The sequence below is a fragment of the Plectrocnemia conspersa genome, unplaced genomic scaffold (assembly GCF_051122295.1).
Source record: "Plectrocnemia conspersa isolate PC_06_02 unplaced genomic scaffold, ASM5112229v1 ptg000009l, whole genome shotgun sequence".
In the NCBI taxonomy this organism is placed as follows: Eukaryota; Metazoa; Arthropoda; class Insecta; order Trichoptera; family Polycentropodidae; genus Plectrocnemia; species Plectrocnemia conspersa.
The window spans coordinates 27,922,525-27,942,239 of NW_028277173.1; the positions used below are offsets into that span (position 1 = coordinate 27,922,525).

A 19,715-nucleotide genomic window follows, 5' to 3' on the forward strand; every position below is an offset into this window, starting at 1 on the left:
AGGTGGGTCATCGTGAAACGAAACGCATTATGTTTTAATTGCCTGCGGAAAGGTCATAGTGCTGGTAATTGCAGGGGCAGTTGCTGCTCAGCGTGTGCAAAAAGGCATCACTTTTTGCTCCATGAAGATAGGGATCGAGCAGAAGCTCCAAAAGCGACAATATCCGCTGTAATGGCCTGCCAGCCAGGTCAAACCGGTAAGGTAGTATCGCAAATAGCTTTACTTTCGACGGTAAAATTATCCATCCGGGGTCGAAATGATTCCACGCAAGTCTGCCGTGCCCTTCTTGACACTGGCGCTGAGACGAACCTTGTATCATGTGCACTGGGTTTGAACATCCGCAAATCCAGCGCCAACATAGTGGGTGTAGTGGAGTCTGTGGCTGCTAGTCAAGGCTCTGTAAAGCTAAAAATAGCGTCGAGGAAGGAAAAGCAGTGGTCGGTAATTGACGCTATGGTCATGCCGAAATTGACTGCAAAAATTCCAAGCATGGCCAACAGCAATGTACGTAGGGCCATCCCTAGATATATCCAACTGGCAGACAATGAATTTGACTTGCCGGGAGAGGTGGATGTCATCCTTAACGCAAGTTGGTTCTTTGAATCAATGCGCAGTGGGCGCAAAAGAATCAAACTTGAGGATGGGTCAGTAGTAATTCTGGCAAATTCCACATTTGGGTGGATAGTGTCAGGTAGCATCTTAGCACCGGCCGCTAAAGATCCTGCCTGCAATCTTAGCTTGGTGCAGATGGACAGGCAGTTAAAAAAGTTCTGGGAGCTCGAAGAGGTCAGTAATGACCTAAGAGCTAGTCACAGCGACAAGTGCGAGGAAGAATTCAAGGGTTCAACAAGTCGTACAACGGAAGGTAGATTTGTTGTACGCCTTCCATTCAAAACTGATGACCGCACTTTGGGTGTATCATACGAGCCAGCGCTTAAGCGGTTCTTTGCTTTAGAGAGAAAGCTGGCGAAGTCTATAAAGATTCGGGATGAGTATACTGACTTTATTAAAGAGTATATCTCTCTTGGTCACATGTCTGAGCTTCCCACCGATCCGTCCATAAGGGACGAGGGTTACTACATTCCACACCATGCTGTGATAAAGGAAAGTAGCCTCACAACCAAGCTCCGAGTGGTTTTCGATGCATCGTTCAAGTCCAGCAACGGTGCCTCGCTCAATGATCTACTGATGGTTGGTCCAAAACTACAGCAGAATATTTTTGTCGTGTTGATTCGTTTTCGTCGGTTCACGTATGTCATTACGGCTGACATAGAGAAAATGTACCGGCAGGTTCAGGTTCACGCCTCCCATAGGAGATTTCAAAAAATCTTGTGGCGATCTGACCCACGGGACGACGTGAAATCGTTCCAGCTGAACACAGTAACGTACGGGACAGCTCCAGCTTCATTTTTGTCGGTGCGTTGCCTGCATCAACTTGCAGCTGAGGCAGAGGTTGATTTTCCTGCAGCCTCTGCAGTCATAAAAAATGATTTCTATGTTGATGACCTGCTCACCGGAGCAGATTCCATTGTGGCCCTTAAGGCATTACGGTCTCAAATTGACGTCATATTGAGAAAGGGTTGTTTCACCCTGAGAAAATGGCTGTCAAACGAGCCGAGGGTGATAAGCGATCTCAAGGAGGACGCAAAGGGACAGATCTCTCACCATATCATTGAGACGAATGAATCAACGACACTGGGAATGGGCTGGGAAACGAGAACAGATAGTTTCTTTTTTATGGCAGCTTTCCCGGAGACAGTCCCAGTGACCAAAAGGGAGATCCTCAAGTCGATCGCACAAATTTTTGATCCGCTGGGTCTCGTAGGTCTCGTTGTTGTAATATTAAAAATATACATGCAGCAGTTGTGGAAGGAGAAGCTTGGCTGGGATGATAAAATCCCCAGCTCTTTATTCAGCTCCTGGCAATTGTTGTACGGGGGTTTAAATGGCCTAAAGGCAATAGTTGTCCCACGCCATGGGTTTGCGCAGTGTCTGTCTAAGATCAAATTGGTCGGATTCTGCGATGTGTCCACCAAAGCATATCGGAACCGATCAATGACGAAGGGCTATGTGTGTGTCTTTGTGTGTTTTGCGACAAAGGCAGTGCACCTGGAGGTTATCACGGGACTCACTACAAATGAGTTCATGAACACCTTGAGACGATTTATCGCGAGGAGGGGCAAACCTGCCGAGTTGCACTCCGATAATGCCACGAACTTTGTAGGAGCCTCTCGTCAGCTAGGAAGGCTTATGATATCTGCCGACTTCAAGGAAGTTCCGGCTTCGTTAGCTGAACAAGGGATTAAATGGAGATTCATACCACCACGGTCACCGCATTTTGGCGGTCTGTGGGAAGCGGCTGTCAAATCAGCCAAGCGACATCTGGTAAGGGTAGTGGGAAACGCGTCCTTAACATATGAGGCCTTCAGTACCGTCGTTGCGCAGATCGAGTCAGTATTAAATTCGCGTCCGCTCACTCCAAGTTCCAATGATCCAAATGACCTCATTCCATTGACTCCTGGTCATTTCCTTATCGGCGAGCCACTAACTGCTTGTCCCCAGGAAAACGTGCACGACGTGCCGGAGTCACGGCTGTCTCAGTACAGACGTTTGCAACAGCTGGTGCAGCACTTCTGGGCCAGGTGGTCCAAGGAGTATGTGACATTGATGCAGCAGCGCAGCTTCAGATCGGGTTCCTCCAATCCTGACATTGGCGACATGGTGTTGTTGAGGGAGGACAATCTGCCTCCTCTTCAATGGCAACTTGGACGGGTGATCGGGTTGCAGCCAGGAGAAGATGGAGTTGTACGCGTTGTCTCGGTAAAAACGCCTAGCGGCATCACCAAACGTGCAGTCAGCAGGCTAGCACTCTTACCAGTGGGGCAGCAATAGGACACAGTGTAATAAAACAAATGAGCGTAAACATCGCTCAGGCGATGAAATTAGAAAATAGTGAGTAAACAAGTATCGTTTCAAAATAAGATACAAAGCTACTTGAAGTGTAGGGAGGAAAAAGTATTCCAAACATAAGTTTTTGCAATGTTCATATGTTACGATGTTTGTACGTGTTATCTGTTCTGTATACTTATGTATTATAATTTTTGTTGTGTATACTTTGATATTGTTTTTCGGTTGGGAATACTCATGTGTTATAATTTCTGCGCCTATGTGGCAGAGTTTGTATTTAGTTGAGTGGCGAACCTTTTTTAATAGTTAATATAATTGCGTTCAGCCAACTGTTTTTCGATAAGTTTGTTCAACTAGTGTTTTGAAAGAACAATACTTCTCCCTTGTTCAAAGTATGTACGTTCCTTCAAGGGGGGAGAATGTTCCGACAATTTTACATATATTTATGCATGGCCGAATAAAAGTGTGTTATGGCCGTGCGTGGTTTTGTGTGTATAAATAACCTGAAGACGCCTCAGCTGTCACGGCGTATGGTCGTGCGTCAGCAAGGATTCTGAGGATGTAAACTCTGATAATAAAGCATTTCTATGGTTAGAGGTGTTTAATTCCGTCGAGAGACGGTGGTCCTTCGAAAAGAAAAGACGGCCATCTCCAAAGGGGAGAGGTCGCAACATTATTTATGATTAATATTGAAATAAAAATTATGTTGTCATTATTTACATATTATTTTTATTATAAGCAATATTGAGGTTTTTAAATATTAAAATTAAAAGTATAAAATGATTGAATTAAAGAAACATTAGGCTTTTTTAAAATACGCCATGACAAGCAATTTATTAAATATATATTATATCTTAACTCATTCTATAAATAATTAAAAAAAAAAATTTTCACCTAAATATGATTCAACAAAATATTTCATAAATTACAATTTATTGAGGAACACAATTTTTTTTATAACGCAAAAGTGTTATTTTTTTATATTAATATTTTCAATGATTAAATGTAAAAAAATACAGTTTAACCCTTAAATGCATGGTTTTGCAAATCTGCAACAATTTATTTAAGCGCTTATAACTCAGTCTACGTTCAATAAAGTAACTCTATTGCATAGTGTTATATATGTGTAACAAACGCCGAGCCATTGTGTTTTCAAATTATTCCAATATATGTCTCTGTACGCGTGATATTGCCATTTATAAAAATCGTTGGATGCAGATGTGTCACATTTTTGGGAATTTCAAAATTTGTTTTCATTTGTGCATGTGGATATAAAACGAAATAAAATAATTTATAGACTCCAAAATTGTTTATTTATTTTTGATTTCTATTTCTTGTAATAGTTGCATAAAATAAACAAAACATACAGTTGTAGACACTGGCCCATATTGACCAAGAGGAACAGATGCAAAATGCCAAAGCGTGTGAAATTTTTTTTAATAAGAAGTGGTAAATATTTTTTGTATGTTTTTAATTTTAATATATTTTATTCTCATTCTACATAATGTTGCATATTTACAACAAACATTTTTTATTATTATAATCTACAAATAAGCCTAAATATTTTTTAATTATTTTTTCCGTCATTTTCAGCCTAATTATAGTATAAAAATATTTTTAATTTTTAATTTGGAAAAATCATGCATTTAAGGATTACAGTTATACTTGATGATATTGCCTTTTAAAACCTCTAATTAATATTAAAAAGGTGTTATTGGAATATGATTTTTGCTAGATTTATTATTTAAGAAATTTAAGTATGGTTAAATGCTGTAAAAATGCACTTAATGTTTCACCCTACTGACGTTTTAATTTTTATAATGCCCTGAACACAAATTCGTTTTGAAATACTGCATTATTTTTAGTCACGTCAAGAGTTCCTTAACAATAGATACATCTTAAAAGATTAGCAAATAATGTATCAATGCAATTTGCATTAAAAATGATTATGCAAAATAAAAATATTATATAAACAATTTTGGAACAAATGAAACATAAATAAAAATTAATATATTTTCCAGAAATATTAAATATAAATTTTAAAATCGTATTACGCTAGGGATGCAATAGATTTATAAATATTCTTTTTATGTTACTGTTTTACTTTAAATTGTAAAATATTTGTTTTTAATTAATAACGTAATACAATAAAATATATTTATTTTAATGTTTCATTTTAATATATAATAAAAACATATGGCAAACACATTCAGTTACAAATACTTGAACTAAGTTAGACATTTCGTAGGTTTGGCATTAAAACGGCAAATTATATAATATCTATATATATTATTTTACTAATTAATAAAAATATTTATAAATACACTTACACAATTCACTTGGCACTCAAAATAAAATGTAGGTACACAGAAAAACGATCTTTCTTTGGTTAATTAAACATGGTAACTAATTTAATAAAACAAAAGAACGTTATTCGTTATTTTGTAATAAATAACAACTTTGATTTTGAAAACTAATTAAATTACATGAAATCATTTTATTAAGAAACATACTATAAATATATATTTTGGAAGAATTTTTTTACTTTAAGGTACGTCCAATATATAAATAGCTGTACCTTGAAATATTTTTAATAACTATATATTATTGTATAACAAGACAAATATATTTTAGTACATAAATTTATAAATACACATTTTAGCAACCATTTTATTTTATTTTAAATGCATATAAGCATTTTAATATCTTACTAAAAATGTTGCTTAAATCACCTTTTAAAAAAGAAAATCAAAAAAGAAATAAATGAAAATCGAAACCTTAATTACTTTGTAAAGAGTTAAAAATTGTAAATATATTTTTAATAATATTATTATGTATTTTAAAAAAAAAATATTAAGTAAAAATATATTAAATAATATGTTTCAAATTAAATTAAATAAAAATGGCATTATTTTTAATTTTGTGTTATCCCGTCAGATTTTCACAGGTGCCAAGGTCCGAGTTTCCAAAAAACCCTTTGAGGCCCACGCGCCATTACCACCCTTCGGAGCCAACCCCCAAAAAAGACGACTCGAAGGGGTTAACGGGAATAAACGAAAATGTGCATCCGACTGTGATGCATGTACGGAAACGAAAAAAAAATCGGCTTGATTAAATTGAGCTGCGAGCGAATTCCGGTACGGCCGCATCCCTGGTCGAAAAAAATACACACACAGGTATGAGTCGGGTGGTGGGGGGTGGCTGTATGGAGGAGATGTGGGCAGATCGGGGGCCCGAGTCCGCACAATACACAAAATGAAATAACATTGATAAGTCGCATTCATTTGCGGCGTTTTTATTTCGCAACGCGAAATTTTCCATTATTTTCGCGAGCGAAAAAATTCACGTGTGTGTGTGGAAAAAATAAATAAATGCAGCGCAGATAAGTCGAGCACGCGATGGAGGCTGGGCGATCAGGGGTGGATAACCGGCGGTTCTGAAACTGTTGTCGTCCGAAATGGGGTGTGATGGGTTGAGATTAAAAATGTGTTTGTTTAAGCTTTACTTTTTACTTTATAGAGTTGGGTGATTTTGATAGTTACAAGATGAGAAGATGGAACGTAAAGGGTTACTTTAATAAACTAGATAGTGTATAACTCAATGACTAATCCCTGAAAGACCGAATCTTAATGTTTTTCAATTTCTATCGTGGCTGAAAGACCAAAATAAGTGATTAATTTAATTCCGACAGAGCATTATATGTAACAATATTCTAGATTTTCATAATCTTATGTACAAATATATAAATTTTAATTGCAGCCCTACAAAATCTATAATTTAATTAAAAAAATATTTTTAATTAAACTAATCAATCATTTTAAGTTAATTGATGAAACCAAAAATATAGTTAAAGACCACAAGTAATTTCATTTCTTAGATTACAATCATTGAAAATAAAAGTACATTTTTAAATTAAATCATTTAAATGTTTGGTTATACTAATTTATTTATAAAACATAATAAATAAAAATAAGTTTACCTATAATATATATAATATATATATATATACATTGCGAGTATAACAATAAAATAGTGATTGTAATCCAACTACAAAACACATTATTCACACGACCTTCAAAACATAAAATATTTTTAAAGGCACAAATACACTTAGTAAGCTTTTATAACATGTAAAAGCAGCCATAGAAATATTTAAACTATTGAAAATTGAATGTAAGATAATAATAATATTTTTTTTACATTAGCATAGATATTGATACATTAAACATTTAACAAAAAACAGGTGGTGCACTGCAAAGTAACCCTGTTATTAAATTCACAATAAAAAATGCGCTTCTACACATTATCTAAACACTAATAATTAAAATTTAAATATAATTTAGCATTTAGATGATACTACCTTTTTTATTAAAAATATAATAATCACTTATGCATTATGCATAATTGAAAATATTCACATCGGATAACTATATGTATATAGTATGTACATACATAATTTTATAATAATAGCCCTTTTATTTTTTATATAACACGTCGTAAAACATTTTTTTATTTAATTCAATCAAGCCGACTGCCAATTAATTAATTAATTGATTGTAAATATCGCTATCTATTTCCATCTATCTAAATAAACATATAATTTAAAAATTTAATTTATTAATACATTATATGGAATAAACTTAGATAAAGACGAAACACCTGTCCAAGACATTTATCATCGCGAAACTCACAAACTTATCGACGAGTTTAATCTGCGACACTTCCTAGGCTTAACGACGAAACACCTCAATTGAATACCCACAGTTTGGAAATTCCCATTGACGCTTTCATTGTGTCTTGTCATGCAAAAAGAGTATTAATAATAAATAGGAGAAAAATAACGAGCGAAATCTGATCCATCTAAATTAACGTGTTAACAATATTTTGTAAAAAAAAATTTATATATAAATAACAGCTATCTTAGTAATTTATTTATATAGATACTATGTTGTATTTAAATTGCAGATTTTTAAAGTCAAAAGATAGTTAGAAAAAATGGTTTATAAAATACGTTAAAAAACAGTTCTGTTATCATTAAAATATTGGTTTAATTTGAGTTGTAAAAGAATAATATATTACGTTACCTTTAACCATTTATCAGATAAGAACATGAGTTATTATATATGTCAATAGCACCTACAAACTCAAGCAAATAGTTTAATAAATGATTTGAATTAAATTATATATTCTCTATTAGTTTAACTTTATTTTATTTTATAGTAAAAAGTAAATAGACTTGATAATGGCTCAATTGTTAAGCTTATATACATTTATTGTAGTTCAGTGTTTAAACGAATCTATTAAATTTTATTTTAACATTTCAGAACCTCTGGTTGGATTTAAAGACAAAAATCATACATTGAAGCATCGCAGACGGCCAGAACGAGGCGTCGATCGCTGCAAAACAATTCAATACAATAATAACGAGGGATGAATATAACGACAAAAAAAACACGGGTGTACGGGGAAACTTATCTAGCCTCCATTATGGATGTTGGAAAAAAATGTTTGCCATTATCCTCGATGCCGCGGATTTTTTCGCAAAAAATATATCTAGTGTACAACCCCCACCGCTTCGACAAACAATGCCCAAAACTATTCATGGAGCTAAGCCGGTCTATCTATCTAGTGAATGCCTATTTAAATGTATTTTCGCACATACAATTGAATCTATACATATACATATGAATAGGAGTGTATAAATAGCTAATTTACCTCTTTATATTTAGTAAAAACAATGATATATCATATATATAGAAAGTTGAGCTGAAAATTGCTAGGAACAGAGACACGGTTGAGTAATATCAAGACTGACCAATACACTATAGAATCTCTCCAATATGATTTTAATAATGTTTTATTTCATATTAAATACATGTTTATATTAAAATTAAATAAACGAATATGATATATAGAGACGAAACTTTTGTTTGTTTTTCATAAATTATTGATTGTTAAAATTTAATTTATTAAGGTTTTTGGCCAAAGAATAAAATTATTATGATATATTATTATTTTTTAAATAATGATAAATATAATTATTGTTAAAAATGTAATTAAATTCCAAGTATAATTTATTATTGTCTTACCAATTTTTTTTTAAATATTAATTAAAATAAAAAATATTACTTATGAAATTTAATATTTTTTAAATTTTTGTTTTGGTCATCTGTTGCTGATTTTTTTATTATATTGTGTAGATTTAATGCTTGTATAGAGAGGCAACAAGTAATAAGTTTATATTTTAGGATTAAAATAAATTCGTTGTGAGGTTACTCGATGCAATGGTTGGACGTCTTCCGGTGCTTTTCCCGTAATCATATGATAATTACGTAGTAGAGTTAAGAATTAAATCTCTTGAAAGGGCTGCCTGTGTCTTATTATCAATTATCACTTTACATTTTGCAAGTTATTAACCACCATTGATTTTATTAAATAATAAAATTAATTATAAATAAACACGGTTTTAAAATGAGTGTATTTTTGTATATTTAAAAAAATAATGTAATGCAGTGTTAATGTTAACCTGTAATTTCAACTACACCCTTGGGGATTCACGTGTGTTTTATAATTTTTTTCAGAAGAACAGCATCAGCGACGATGACACAGACGTCGTACACGGTAATAAATTGATCAACTTTCATACACCCCTCCGGTCGGTTGTCCGTCGCTCTTTTGTTACATTTGCATTTTTAATTAATAAAAAAATAAATAAAAAGTCCGCGGAACAAAACATTCCGTCCGGATGAAAATATATGCGCGTCAGTCAACGGGGGTGAAAATAATCACCGTGGGGCGGAACAAAACACACCAAGACCAGATTGGATGGGGCGTAATTAAAAATATGTGTGTTTGTCGAAAGATAATGCGTCACAATCAAAATGGAATCTTTAAGTCTAACGAATGACGTCAACAATCTTTTGATATTCGATCGAGTCTTAGAAAGTTGCGATCGTGTCCTTTGTATCTGGGGTCACGGTCAGAACGTCAGCGCCCAAAGAGTCTCATTTAAGTCACGCCATCTAGATTCTAAACTATTCACTTTCGCACATTTTTACATTGCAATTATCAGCTTGAAAATAAATTCGCAGCTTGCTCAAAATATCATCTACTAATAGTGGCTGGAAATTAGCAAATATTTTTTACAATATATCCAGTATATATGAGGTAGGTCAATGACAAATACCTGAAAGGTTTAAGTTAAAATCTGATATGAACCCCAGTGTTTTTTAATTAATTTAAATCTTATCTGGTAGATTAGATTTAGTGATTAATACTGCAACGTTATGGTAAACTTTGAGTGATGTATGTTATACTCTTGTATTTTAATACTTTTTTTGTATATTAATATCACACAAACATAGTAAAAATAATGATTTCACATCGTCACGTGGTAGTAACACTGTTAACAAGAATGTAACACAAACCTTCATGCATTACATCTAACTTAATGATATCTCGGGTGTAATCTAAAAGCGATCAAGTGTCTTGATTTTTTCTCTCCAGGTCGTGAGATTAACGTCACTTTTACACACACAAACACACGTATATTTATATAGATTTACGAGAGTGTGTGTTTGTGTGTGCGTTCACATAAATCATATGTAATTAGAATATATCTAAAAAATAATAATGGGCATTGTTGTTGCAAATTAAAACATCAACCACCGGCGATCTTCTCATGATCGCTCGATTAGAAATTTATTCCAGACTCATGTGTATGTATGTGATGGCTACAACAGAAAAACACGATACACATTAGCGATAATGAAACGAAAACTTAATTAAATAATAAATCAAAATTCTAATGAATAATGGCCATTATAAATTTGGGATAATAATAACAGCAGCACGCGAAGCGACCGTGTGCCATTGGTTCACTTCTTCAATCTGTTGTTATAATTATAATATTATTTATTATTTATATATTACACATAGTTTTCTTTGTAATTTAAAGATAGCTTAATTAAACGCTGTGGGAATTTTTAATTATGTAAATTTTAATGCTTTTAAAAGATTTAATTTTTGAGGTAATAAATATATCAATTAAGTTGCATAGATATCTCGGCGCTGAACTAATTTTTTTCTCACAATATTATTCATAAATTTATTATATTTTTGGTTACTCATTTTTAAAATCTAATTATCCCTAATTATTAAAACGAACTTTTATTAGTTTAAATTTTAATGATCTAATATGTTTTTTTACTTTTCAATAAGGAAAGATTCAGGGATATTGATAGATAATTTTTATTATTAAACAAAACAACCCCTAAATTAGTGTTCATGTATGGTAAAATCTCTTTTGAGCAAGTGTTCTATTTATAGCGTATTTATATATTTTTTTACTTTAAAGCATTCTCATGATTTATACTGACCCATAATGTATTTTTTTTGTATCTTAAATATTATAATAAAATAATACGTGACATAAAAATATTTTTTTATTTTTTATTTTTGGCGTGAGAATCTCGGTTCAGATTGGTTTCATTATAAAGAGATTTTTTTGCACTGCTTCCACATTTTTGTAAGTTTTATTTTAAATATGCGCAATCACACTTACTTATCATTGCCAAAAAATGCATTCTTAATTTAATTTTAAAAATAAAATTAGTTTCAATTATCGCAAAAAATCCAAAAATATGTTGGATTGTTCAAATATGCAGTGAGTTCAGCTAACCTTTGCTAATGTTTATAAATACTTATCTAATACTAGATATAGCTTTTACCACGTGTGATATGTAAATTTAGATTTATGCCCGATATTGGCTTTGTGTGCATCAGGTCGTTTATGTAATGCGCGCTTAAGTTTTGGCAGTAATATCTAGGCTCTAGAAATAGATGGCACATGGTAAGGTACCAAAAGGGGTAGTCCAGAGTTATGTGGGGTGTGGGGTGGGTTGTAATGCCGGACAGCGCTATCAGTCTCCGTTAACCGCTCGCTATTTCATTTCCTCAGGGGTGGACTGGAGGATTGGGGAGATTCGTTAACAAATCATTTATTTGACTTAGATAAAATAAGAATATTTTCTGTAGAAATAAAACTTAAAAACACTAGTTTTTCGAGGTTGATAATGTACTTATTAATTGGGGCATTAATAAGTACATCTTTAAATAACAAATAATAGTAGATTAAAATAAAATATACTATTAAGGTAAAATAGTAGTATATGATCAATACTTAAAATTTCGGTTTAAATCCCATATGAACGATAGTGTTTTAAAATTGTTATCGTATCTGGAAGATATTTGTGATTATTATATATTTTAACTCCAATCGATCATCATATTTTATGTTGTCTGAAATATCGTGACGAATAATTAGAATTAAATCAAGATCAATTGTGCATAGTGACATATATTGACTAATCTGTAATAATAGTTTTAAGAAAACGATATAGATGTTACTAATTTACCGAATTAATTTCAGAGTGGTGTCGCTTGTAGGTATTGATTATATTGACCCCGTTGTATCGCATTGGACGATTTAATAAAAACTTTTTTAATTATTTTCAGTTAAAAATAAACTTTAATCTTTGATATTACTTTATTTATTAGAACATAAGACAGTAGTGATATATTAGACTAAAATTATATATATATATGGTTGTGCATTTAAAAATAGTCTGATTCTTAAGAACAAATTGTTTAAAATATAATATATCTATTTTTTTATTATGCACTTTATTAAACCTAGTAAAAATATTTAATATATTTTATTTATATTATTTTTAAAATTAAAAGATTTTTTTCTATATCACTTATTATTTATATTATTATTTTTTTATCTTCAATTTCACCATAAAAAGATTACCAAAAATACTACATATTTTTGATAGAAGTTAAATTTAACGTCTAACGATACAAACGTATCATGTTTATGTGCACTTTGTACTATCTGAGAATTTAACAACCGTTTTATTATATTACGTATTATATAGATACTGGTATTTTTAACAGCATTTATTGCTCAACTTTCATTACAGATAATTTTATTAATACAACAGGTTTAGAATTTAATGATAATCGTTAAATTGAATAATGTGATCTGAATATCAAAGAACGTGCAATAAAAAATAGTCACATAAGGTTTATTACTGTATTTTTTAATTATATATATTAAAAAATAAAATACTTTCACTAAACATTTTTTATCAACTAGTAATTGCATTTAATATTTTTAATTTTTTATAATAAATTGCATAATATTTATATATTTATTGTATTAAATAAGGCTTATTATTATATATTACGTTTTACACATTGATGTACCTTTGTATGTTTTTATATATATTTGTTTCTCACGTCCTTCAATTTTTAACCCATTTTATACTGAAAGTCGAAAAAGTACAGATTAAATTCATATTGGTTAAATAATTAGTCCACAATATTTTTTTTAAAATAAAAGCTTCTTAAAAACACACGTAAATTATAAACTTAAACTTTAAATGTGTTTACTAAAACAGTAAATTTTAAAGGTAAAAATATGTGAAGATATACTTAAATTTATGGGATTTTTTATAAAAAATTAGTAGTTATTAACTAATCGAAAATTTAATAAAAAAAATGGATGAATATTCAAATACATTCCTAATTTTTTTATTAGTTTTTAACAATATTATTATATTTAACAAATTAATAGCCAGTTAAAAATTATCATTAATTATTTTAATCATTTATTAATTACTTTCATAATTATTAAAAAAATTAAATTTTATAAAATATGAATAACACAATACTGTGCAATTAACGGATCAGTCATGGAGTCAGAAAAAAAATGCTTTATTTTTTATTTTACATACTTTTTGATCAGGGACGTATTTCCGAAAGCAACTTAGCAGTGGATATAGGAGTGACTTTCAGCAAATACAAAGAATGCCACTTTTACTGCATTCTAGATAAAATATAGAAAAAAAAAAAAATTTCGAAACAAAATAAAGGCGCATAAAGCACTATGGATTTTGAGCGGCACTAGTCACTTAGGTATATTGAGAGAAAAAAATGATTACCTGTGTTTTTTAATTATATAAATTATTTCATTAAAAAATATATATTCGAGACAGAACATACTTATAGTTTATGAATATTCGATTGAGAATCTTAGAAACGACTGAGTGAAAGGCAAAAAGATCCCTCGAAAATAATTATAATTAATTATTTGTTTTTTGCAACTTTTGTTTTAATTGCGGTTACAGGAAATTACATTAACGCTTAGCGCGCGTTCGTAATGACCAAAATTCCTCGAGAGCAGACGGATGTTCCGATCTCTTCCGTAACTTATGGAAGGTGTGATTTATTTTTAGCAATAAAATGATCTCAGTAGAAAACCATCTAATATATGTCACGTAAAGCACTGGAGAGCGCTTTCGAGTAAAGTATTGATGGAATTCACAATATAGCACCTCATAAAATGTCGATATGGCAAATTTAACATCAACGCACTCGATTACTCTATTCCATTTAAAAAGTAAATTATTTTAAAAAAATCCTAAAGTATATTTAATAAATTAAAATCTACAAAATTTCTAAGCGAAAATTTGCACACATTCTGATTGCTCACGTATTCCTCGTCATTCGCAATTATAGCATTTTTATTTACTTTTAATTTCATCATTAACGCTGGGTGTTAATTTTTTTCTGGCATTTTACTAAAACAGTTGGTAAAATTATATTTATACCAAATTTAATTATATTTTAATGAAAAATACACATTCATTGCAACATATACATATGTATGTACTTCAGATTATATTTTAATGTAGTTTTAGTTTTGGTATTCAAAATAGTTATATTTTTCAATTTAAAAAATGAATGCATCTAATTCCACCCCTGGGCAAGGACAGCCGCTTACTTCAAACCCAACGCTTGCTCGCGGCTCAGAAGAACTCATGCTGCTGCTGTACAACAGTTTTGGCTAAAATTTTAGAATTGACTCATAATGAGACACACAAACAATAATCGTCCGTGTTAATTTCGAAAGTTATCTAGTTCACTCGGCTAAGCATTATTACCGTGCACGGCAAGCAATTACGTTGAACGTATCCAATTTCCAAATGCGGACCTTATCCCATTCGCCTGCCCGGATTGGCCTGTTAAATTAATCATCTATTGTGAAAATTGATAAATTCGATTATGTGAAAGCGCCTCTGGTTTTATCTGACAATATTTAAAGGTCCTTGTGAAAAAATTATATGAGCTAGAAAAAAACACAGCTTATGTAGAAATTGCGCCTACGACAGTACATATAAATTTATTCGCGATATTTAAATGAATAAGTGATCAGATTTCCACGTTTTAAGAAGTTGAGGTCCATAGTCACCGCCTCTTTCATCCCATGCCCCCCTCATATGGTGAACGGATTACGCGTTTCGTAGTTAATTAGATGTTATTAAAGCGGGCGTCCGGTAGACACAAGTTGAGATTGATTAATGCCCAATATGAATCATAATCAGAGCGCTCCGAGCGTTACTAACGGACGGGGAGAAGCCATGGCAACTGACCACGGACCATTACCGGCGTTTTTAGAGTCAAAATTTGTGCCAATGACGATTTGATGCCGTGAAAATTTCGATGATTAGTCGGGTGATTTAAGAGAATACTGCCAAAACAAACTTGACGTTTAAACTAAACATAAACGCGTTATTGATATTTTGAAAATATCAATTTAAAATTATATATTATTATACTAATATTTTTATATGCATTTTTATACGTTGCATAAGTTGCATAAATGCATAAGTTTATTATATGCGTTTTCATTTTAACCAGTAACTTATTAAGTAGCTCTAAAAATGGCAACTTACTGTTAAAACTCTTACATAACCCTTTAATTAAACAAAATGTTCATCATTTTTCAACGTACACCTTAGATCAAATTTGCTTCAGGGTACTTTGTAAAAATCTAGATACATAAAAATAATATAAAGGCCAAAAAACAAACAAAATCATTTGCTTTGATATTAAATTGCCTATTGATGTCTCTCACAATGTGCTTTCAGCAACTCTTCTCGCCGAAAAAATGATAAATTGAATAATTCATTACATTCAAACATCCAGTGTTTTTTATCTATACAAAATAACTTCGGTATATCGTTTACTTAATTGTATTGGCAAATGTTATGTTGTATTTAACATTTTTTATTAATCTATACTTGATTTAACATTACAATCATATGAAACTATTTGGGTTTAACCACTTTAATTGGACTCACAAAATTAGAACATATATTTTATATTTTTTCTATAAAAATAAAAAGTATTAGTATTATTTATATAGTAATTAATTAAATGTTATCAAAAACCATTTAAATGTAATTTTTATCCATCAAAAAGTTTTATATAATTCACAAGAAAAAGTTTTGATTAACTTTTATTGTTTAAATAAAAGTCATAAACAATAAATATTATATTTATTTATTTAACTTAATATAGCTTATTCTACATTAATCATACATATATTATTTACCATAAATAGCAAATCAAAAATTAACAGAAAAAACTATAAATTATATATTTCATAAGTTTAAACTAAGGTAATATTTTTTTTTAAAGACTTAAGCTAGATTTTAAATTTAATGTTACAATTCTGAAATAAAACTTTGTATAATATTTTTTTCCTAAATAAAGCTTAATTGCAATAGTAAAATACTTAATAAAAAATCTTGATTATAAATAAAAATATACAAATAAGTATAATATTATACAACAATAGCCATACTTTGAATGAAATTAAAAAAAATTATAAATAAAACATTACTAATCTAATCATCGACGACCACAAGGACAGCTCTCAAATCGGTAACTACTTTAAAAACTCTCATTTTCTAAACATACATATATAAATTATACATTTTTTGCACAATAATTAGTGTTTAATTAGTTTAAGTTTAGTGTTTTATTTCTAACACAAAACAAAACAATGCTAAATTTTTATGCGAAATTTAAAATATATCTAGTATGTCTATATTGCGTTCACTTAATTAAAGTGTCTTTTAATGCAAGCAAGCACGTGTTTTAGGGTAAAAAACTAGGTTTTAAATAATTTTCGTGTGAGTCTATTGCAAAAATAAGTACCGTTATCGTCGATTAATCGGCAATGATTCGCAGTGATAAGTGATAAAACTAAGTATCACGTATTTTACGTGACACTAACTTCACTTTAAAAATCATTCCTTTTGGGAAAGCTTGAATCAGGACCATTTGGTGACCTTCCATTAATTATAAAGGGCTATTTAATGCAAAGCCATTAGTGTTTTAACTTATTACAATGTTTTTGAGTAATTGACGGCTTTTGAAAGTCTGGGCGTTTTTTCGATTTATTAAACGGTCCGTCAGGACATGGATAAAATCGATCGCAGTTAGCTCGTAAAAATAACATTTATTCTATGCTATGTTAATAAGTTTATCAAACTCAAACCATCTTAGAAACCTTTCGTGATAAACTTTGAAGCTGAAAAGAGGCGCTGATTTTCATTAAAGACATCAGACTCTCACAGAAACATTTAATAAAATCATCAGTGCATCAGTGGGATTCAATGTATGTACTATATAAAGAACTACAAAATATTTGAACTGAAACGAAATAAAGACGGATTTTTTCTGCATAAGATATTACAGCTGCACGTCGTTAAAGAGCTGCTTTAACGAATCGACTCATTTATAAATCGGAATTCGTTCACGATACATTTACATAGGTACCACAAAAAATATATAAATATATAACTGTCTCACAACAACAATAAACTTGCGTTCCTAATTAGAGCTGCGGCAACCGCAGTAGTAGTCGGACATGATTTACATTTTCCTCTTTTCGGTGCCACAAGACAAGAATCGTCAAACTCTGCTGATTACAAATTATGAATCGAGATCGTTAGATATAATTACTAGTCCCACCCTGTAGCGGTCGCTACCAAAATAATCATTAATAAGCCGCTATTAAAAATATTATCGTGCCCTCGGGTGTCGATTCGGAAGATTTGATTAGTTTCGTAATACCAACGTTTCCAACGGTCGATTTCTAATAAATTATTTATGTAAAAATGTATATACATTTTTTAATCACCGACGGCGACGCAACGTTACATTTCATTGTTAATTGTATTTTTATTGTAATGAGTAATGTTTGATATTAATGCGCTATATAATTTGCATACATATTTAACGTCCGATGAAACAGAACCGGTAGCCATTTAAATTCATGAGATTTTAAAAGCAGAGGAGAGGTGCAACGCTTTTTGAGGTGAAAGTTATGTTTCAAGTCGACAAGTATGGATTGTCTAATTATACATATAATTGTCTGCAAAAAACTCAATACATAATGAAAATTAATATAATAAAATTAATCAAAAAAATACTGACTAACCTCTACGTTGTTCGCAGATTCAGAATCCTTCGGGTGGCCGCCGCTGATGCTGCCCTGACTTCCCTGACCTCCCTGGCTGGTAGCTCCTGGGGTCCCTCCGCCCTCAGCCATGTCAGCCTCGCATCCTGACTCGTCTAAAACAAAAAATAAAATATATAGCCTTACACACTCTTTTACAAATGTACAACATTATGTCATTTCATGGCCGAACCATTTATTAATTATTCCAACATAAATTAATATATATCCATTAAATATTTTTCTATTATTTTTCAAGGTATTGCGTATTTCCATTTGCTTTATTGATCTAAAACATGAACCAGTCCATAGAAAAAGCAATATAAAATAATATATTATTAATTATTACATATTTTGTCCGAAAAACAGCATATTTGCATAATTTATTAGTAATATAATATAATATGTTATGTATATTAATTTATGAAAAATATTCATATAATTTCCTAGAATTTCAAGTCATAAATAAAATTCTACGATTACATTTAAATTATTACATTCAATATTTAAAGCATGCCTTCCACGAATACTTATATTCATAATCAATATTCATTAAAAAAATTATTACAAATTATATTATTTATGATATATGTATAAAATACATTATGCAGTGAACCTTAGAGATTAATAAAATCGTAACTGATATATTTATGATGTTAAGCAATTTATGTGTGATTTAACATTGGTTTGTATTTTTAATTTCAAAAAATATCGTAATAACATAAATTGATTCAAGCTGCATATAAAAAAATCTTATTAGTTATTTTTGTACTATTTACTCTACATAATGTGGAATTCATACACATAGACTCCAAGCCTTCCCAATATTCATAATGTGTCTATGCACTGTTGAATCAAGCTGGATTAATTTCACGGCCATCTGATGGATAGTGTGAGTAGGATTAGCTTCCATTTCTACAACCAAGACATCTTCCTTTATCTTTGCTGATCTTCCACATACAATATTTAATTTTTCGTTTGACTTTTTGAACTCGTCATTGATATTTACAGATATTTAATTAATCACTAACCACTTTACAAATATTTTTAGTGGCAGTAGTTGCCGATATTTTTAAAGAAATTCATATAATCTGCAGTTTTGTATAAATTGTTTACTTGATAAAAATTCTGCCATCGTTAATTTGAGGAAAACCTAATACAATGGATTATTTACATTTAAAACTTTTTCGCCTAAAAGATAATTTTTTAAATATTTTTATGGTTCATTTTCAAGCATGTCACTGAATTACTCAAATTGTTCACTTTTTGTGAATGTTTTTTTTTTAAATATCAGAGAAGCTCATTGATTATTTCACAGAAAAAATATATGTGTATTACTTAGATTATAACTGAAGTAAATAACTATAATATATACTTTTCTAGCCACAGAAATATTTTTTATAAAATATAAATTGAATAGTCATTGCAA

The 19,715-nt window shown here is 30.6% G+C and overlaps 1 protein-coding gene across 4 annotated transcripts in view; it reads right to left on the reverse strand.

The window, feature by feature from the left end:
* The window catches only part of pdm3 (POU-domain protein pdm3), a 257,264-nt gene that overhangs the window by 166,132 nt on the left and 71,417 nt on the right, over positions 1–19,715 (reverse strand). For all 4 annotated transcript variants that reach the window (XM_088192304.1, XM_088192301.1, XM_088192300.1 and 1 more), the window contains exon 3: positions 18,269–18,402. In XM_088192304.1, the coding sequence (XP_088048430.1) occupies positions 18,269–18,379 (111 nt within the window). In that variant the 5' untranslated portion in view covers positions 18,380–18,402. The remainder of the gene's footprint in view (positions 1–18,268; positions 18,403–19,715) is intronic.